The sequence below is a fragment of the Nothoprocta perdicaria genome, unplaced genomic scaffold (assembly GCF_003342845.1).
Source record: "Nothoprocta perdicaria isolate Ctin4 unplaced genomic scaffold, notPer1 scaffold_12, whole genome shotgun sequence".
Classification (NCBI taxonomy): domain Eukaryota; kingdom Metazoa; phylum Chordata; class Aves; order Tinamiformes; family Tinamidae; genus Nothoprocta; species Nothoprocta perdicaria.
Genome location: NW_020454316.1, coordinates 914451 through 920211, shown reverse-complemented (window position 1 = coordinate 920211; position 5761 = coordinate 914451). Strand labels below are relative to the sequence as shown.

The 5761-nt window shown below is 62.5% G+C and overlaps 1 protein-coding gene across 1 annotated transcript in view; it reads left to right on the top strand.

The window, feature by feature from the left end:
- GRID2IP (Grid2 interacting protein) overlaps window positions 1-5761 on the top strand; it is a 41495-nt gene that overhangs the window by 5699 nt on the left and 30035 nt on the right. Inside the window, exon 3 of the mRNA XM_026053889.1 lies at window positions 3045-3199. Within this exon, the coding sequence (XP_025909674.1) occupies window positions 3045-3199 (155 nt within the window). The remainder of the gene's footprint in view (window positions 1-3044; window positions 3200-5761) is intronic.

The following is a 5761-nucleotide window of genomic DNA, read 5'->3' as shown; positions in this document are numbered from 1 at the left end:
GCACCGGCCTGCGCCTGGCGCTGCTGCGGCCGCACGGAGGCGGCGGCGGCGATGCGCGGGAGCCGGGTGCCAGCGCCGAGGCCGTGCACCACGACAGGAGGCAGAAAGCGCGCGAGTTCAGCCAGAAGGTAAGGCCGGCACTGCCGGGCGCGACGGGGCCGCAGCACCTGCAGCCGCCCTGCGCGGAGCGGAGCAGGGACATTCCCCTCGGGCGTTTCAAGCCGCTGCAGTTCTCCCTCGGGCATTGCAAACCGCTGCAACTTCACCCGTGCAAGCACAGCGGCAGCCAGATGTTCAGCAGGCACAAACCACGCGGGCTGCGGTGCAGCAGCGAGCGTTGCCTTGCTCCCCATGCCCGTGCGCTGGTGCAGGAACACCGCAGGACCAATGCATGTGTACGGGACCGAGGGACCTGCTCCTGGTTCGGTCAGAGCACTGCGGGGTGCAGGGTCAGGGCTGCAGCGTCTCACAAGGAGCCCAATATCACCCATATTTCAGTAATGGTGAGGGGAATAAATCAGTGCTGCAAAGAGCCTTGAGAGTCCCTGGGTGACGATCCCAAGCACTTACTACTTTTTGCACGGTTCAAACATAACACTAGTCAAATGGAAAGCCGCAGGGACAAATCTCCTACTCAGGAGTAGCTGATACTCATTTAAAGTTTTAGCATCTCTTTCTGTAGACATTTTAGGTCTTATTTAGTTGCAAAGGGAAAAAAATATCAGTGTGATTACATCTTCATTGTGCTCTTGAAGGCTGCCTAGTGGGTAGTTTACCAAACACATTCCCTCTTGCTAATTATAAATTTGATCATGGTTGTTTTTTAATCTTTCTAATTTCCATTTCAAAGTCGCCTTTTAGATTACTGTTATGAAAATAACAAGGCTTGTGGTTTTTTTGATCCTGAGCTAATAAAAGAACATGACATTCATAAAGAGATTCATGGGTATCAGCCGCATCTCCTCAGTCAGCCTTTAAATTAAAGATTCACAAATATGCATTGAGATTGGGATTCATAAGGCAGAGCGCTGCCCGTGCAACAGATACGCGCTGACTACAGGAGATGAACAACTGCTGGCAAGGTCGCTGCTCAGCGGCCCGGCCTCGCCAATCACCTTAAACCATATCAGCCTTTCCTGGCCGTCAGGGGAGGGCACTCGTAGGCATGCAAGCACACTGATAATTTTGCAGCCCTTTTCCATGCGATTTGCAGCAGGATTGCAGGGCCCCTGCTCTGTGCCCCGCCAGCAGCTTGCAGGCTGCCGGGGCTCTCCAGAGGGAGGCAATAACTCGCACGGTTTAAGCAGCTTCATTTTCCTACGATGCAGGAGCCTGGCGCCCTGTTGCAGCTGCGAGCTCCGTGCTCGCTCTGCTGCCGGGGAGCGCGAGGCAGGAGGGCCGGGAAGCGGCTCCGCGGCCGGCGCTCCCGGCCCGGCCGCAGGCTGGGTGGTCGGGGGCTGCAGCGGCTCCCAGTTCTCGTGGTGTTTGCGAGCTGCAGATACGGAGCCTTTTCCCAGCCTCGTTCATTCGGCAGAGCCCCTGTTGCGACAGGGCTCACAGAGCCCCGGCACAATCAGCAGCGCGGATACAGCAGCAGGGCCGGGATTCGAGCGGTGCAGGTTGAGCATCGCGGCAGCGCAGGGGCAGTACCGGGAAGCAGTAAAGATGCTCCCCGTTTCTGCTCCAGACTGGCATCTCTCCGTGCCCCAGCACACTCGGGATGGCGCCGAGGAGCTGAGCTCACACGGCAGCAGCGACGGCTCCGGAGGGCCGGGGATTTGGTGCACAAAAACCAAACCATCCATCGAGTTCTTTGTCAGGGGGTGCTGGTCCTCTGGACTGAAAAGCACCCAGTCTGTCCACGGGGACCTGCTGCCTCTAACAGCCCACATTCAGCAACCTTGAAAGGTCCATGGAATCCCAGCAGTGCTCACGTGGTGGCTCTCGCAAGTCGACGAGTACCTGGTGGCTTGAGATGTAGGTTAAAGTGCCTCTGATAATGCTCCTCGGAGGGCTTCAAAGTGGAGCAAGCGCCAGGAGGCGGCCGCTCCTTCCCTTTCTTATGTAAAGGGTCCCCCTCACAGCATAGCACACACGGTCAGGCTGCTGAGCTGCCTTCCAGCTCCTGCTCTGCCTTGGTGGCGAGCTGGAAACGCAGGGCCAGCGACGTGCCCTGGGAGAGGGCGAGCGACGGCTCTGCCCGCTCCAAGCTGCACTCGCAGGGGAGGGAAACAGTCAAACAGCACCAGGCTGTCCCCTCCCAGGAAAAGCCTGCACCGCTGCGGGCTCTGCAGCCTGGAGCTTTCTGCAGCACCCTTTGCCTTGGGTGCTGGGTGAGGACCAAGCAGCCTTGATGCAGCACCACCAAGCATGTCCTGCACCCAGCTGAGCTGCAGGAAGAGCCACCACCTCCCACCAGAGCCACAGGAAGAGGCTGATGAAGAGCGGCCCATGGGCTTGCTGCAAGATAATTGGTTAGATGCTAATTAGCTAATTAGGCTGCCCATTGTTGCTGTCGCAGGTGGAGTGGACATGGCAATGGCTAACAACTAATGAGCTGTCAGTGCTCACACACGGTCCCCCTGCCTGCTTCCCTGCAGCCTCCCAAGAGTTAACAGCAAGGAAGGGTCACCTGGCGGGATCACTGTGTCATGGAGACTTAGATAGCCCAAAACCACGTTGCAGTGTCCTCTGCCGGGCAGATTCCCAATGATCCCAAGCGCAGCAGTGCCCAGGGCCCCTTTGAGCCTGTGCAGGGGCCCAGCTGTGGGACAGCAGAGCCGCGGGCTTCACTGGCACCGATGCCTCAGTGTGGTGTCCATAACGAGCGGAACAGCGACGGCTGGAGCGTGCACGCGGCGCCGGTAGTGCCCGCCATCGGTCGGTGACAGTTTCCCTTTCCTCACCCCTTGATTCTCTTTGGTTGACTGGGTGCTAAAAGTAGACAGGATGTGTTTTCTGTACGGTCTGTGCCTCTGCACGTGTGTTTGTTCTTTCCTGCTGCTTAGTGTCTGTCTCCTGTTCTTGTTCCTGCCCTTCTGCAGGTGGATGAGATCCTTGGAGACCAGCCAGAGGTAAAGGAGAAGGTTTTCACCGTCCTGAAGCAGTATGCAGCAGAGAGGAAGGTAGAATACTTGGCTTATGCCCTCTGCATGGTTCTCACCCAAGAGTCCCACCAGCTTCTTATTGACAATATCAGGTACAGCGCGTCGGTCGCCTTCCTGTTGCTGTGCTGGTAGTGAGATGTGGGCTGCCGGTGCCGAGCGCGCTGGGCGCCTCGGCCTTTGCGTGTAGAGCTCCCTGCCAAGCGCCCTCGCTCGCTCTGGGAGCAGCTTCCCTTAGGAATCCTGCGGGTGTGGAGCGGCAGCTCCGCGTCCCGGGCAAGAACGGCCTCGCTAGATGTCCTTGGGTAGACCTTGTCCTGCCCAGACAGGGCAGAGCTTCCCCTTCCTTGGGGAGCAGCCCGACCCGGAGCAGGAGGGAGCATCAGCTCCGGCTGCTCCTGCAGCCACCGGGGCTGCTCTGCCCTGTCCCTGCTCTGCCCTGCTCCTGCTCCTCGGGCCCTCGGTGCGGTGCCGTGCAGTGCCCGCGGGTGCCGTGTGGTGTGCACGGGTGCCATGCCCCTGGCACACAGAGCACCGTGTCTGGTGTGGGACGTGACAGCGGGAATGCGTGTGGCGTGGACACAGCACACGCGGACACGCAGGGTCACCCGCTGTCCCCATCCCGCGGTAACCTGCGGGAAATTAAATGAGCTGCAGGGTGGCTGGCGATCATTCAGGAACCGGGCCACAGAATAGATGTGCGTGTCAGCCCGCATCCCTGCGGGCCTCGTGCGTACCCGCTGCAGCGCCGAGGCGCCAGCGCTGCCCACGGGCTGTCGGGATGGGGCTGCGGGGAGCCGGTCCCGGTGCTCCCGGCCCCGCGGGGCCAGTTCCCTCCCTCGGGCCGCCGTCTGCGTGCGGGGAGCTGGGCAGAGCAGGCGCCTGCTGAGAAACCCCGGCTGAACCCGGCACGTTCCTCTAATCCCCCTCCTTCCCAGCGCTGGAGCAATATCCTGACCGATCCGCGAGCTGCCCTTGCCAGGGCCGGAGGGGCAGGGAGGTCCGTGCCGTGGCGCCCGGTGCGGAACGGCGGGAGCTGGCGGGACGCGGGCTGGCCGGTTCCTGGACACCACGAGTGACAGCCTGGAGCTCAGCGTGGGATAATTCATCCCGAGTCCTGGCAGGGCCAACGGCTCCTTCTGGACTTCTAGTAACCCAGCGTGCCCGCTTAAGGTTATCCTGAGCTACCCACTGGAGGCGGCAGGGAGGTTTCCCCCGAGGGCAGGGAGGCCCGTCCTGCCGCCTCGGGGGTGCTGCGCTCTGGAGCCCGCTGCAGATGTCGGTCCCCGGGGACCGCAGCGCTGCGGCCACGTCGGCGGCAGACACCCCAGCGGTGCGGCCGGTGCTTGCCCGGATCCGGCTCCCTGGCGGTGATCCGTAGCCTCGTCTGCCTGGCACTGCCACCCTTGCTGGGTGGCACAAGGACATCGAGGACGGGGCCCGGGCGCCGGTGCTGGCGCGGGTCCAGGCTCCCCTCGTGCCGTAGGTCTGCGCAGGGGCTCCCGCTCGGAGCCCGGGGCACGTGACAGGATTACGGTCAGCGGAGACGACGGCTGTGCCGGAGTCAGGGCTCCATCTGGCCCCGCTCCGTGCCTGGCTCTCCCGTTGCCCCTTTAACGAGGGAATTGCGGGATATTGCAGTTGCATTAAGAGCACACTCCGCGGGGTCCCGGGGAGGACGTGGGGAGCGGGTGGCCCAGGTGGCCCTGGCCACAGTGCGCAGCGCCCTGGCTGCAGTGACCGTGTGGGGTCCACCGGAACCGGAGCAAAGCCCAAGCAGGAGCTGGCCCTGGAGAAATCCACATCCCTATCCCTGTGAAACAATACGGGATATTGTTTTCCATGGATGGGGTGTCAATAAGCTCCCAAATCTCCGTGCACTTATTCCACCCGGACCTGACAGCGCTTGCGGAGGCCGGCGGTGTTTCCTGTGGAGAGCCCGGGAGCGGCGAGCGGGACGGGGCTGCGGCCGAGCCGGCACGTGGTGCCGCTCGGAGCACCCGCTCCAGAGCTGCCCCTGCGGCCCGGCCGGGTCGGGATTTGGCAGGCAGCTCTTCCCGCTGCTGTGTCCAGGCCCTTCCCTGGGACGACACAGTGACACGGGGGTGCCACAGAGCCCGTCCGAGGGGAGAGCCCCGGAGGGGCCGGGTGAGCCCGGCCAGCGCCGCTCGCGGGTGACCGTGGCTCCGAGACCGGGAGCAGGAGCAGAGCGGCTCCGGCACGGCGGGAAGGGGCATGGCAGCCGCCGTGGGGCCGCGCTGGGAGCCGCGGTGGCGGCGCTGCTGGTAGCCACAGTTGTGGCTGCGGTGGGAGCTGCAGTGGGAGCTGTACTGGTAGCCTTAGTGGTAGCCACAGAGGTAGGCACGGTGGTAGCTACACTGGTGGCCATGCTGCTAGGCTCGGTGGGAGCCGCAGTGGTAGCCGCATTGTAGTTGCGGTGGTGGCTGCGCTGGTAGCTGCAGTGGTAGCCGTGCTGCAGTCTTGGTGGTAGCTGCACTGTGGTTGCAGTGGTAGCCACGCTGGTAGCCGCAGTGGTAGCCACGTTGTAGTCTCGGTGGTAGCCACGCTGGTAGCCGCGGTGGTAGCCGCACTGTAGTCTTGGTGGTACCCACGCTGGTAGCCGCGGTGGTAGCCGCACTGTAGTCTCGGTGGTAGCC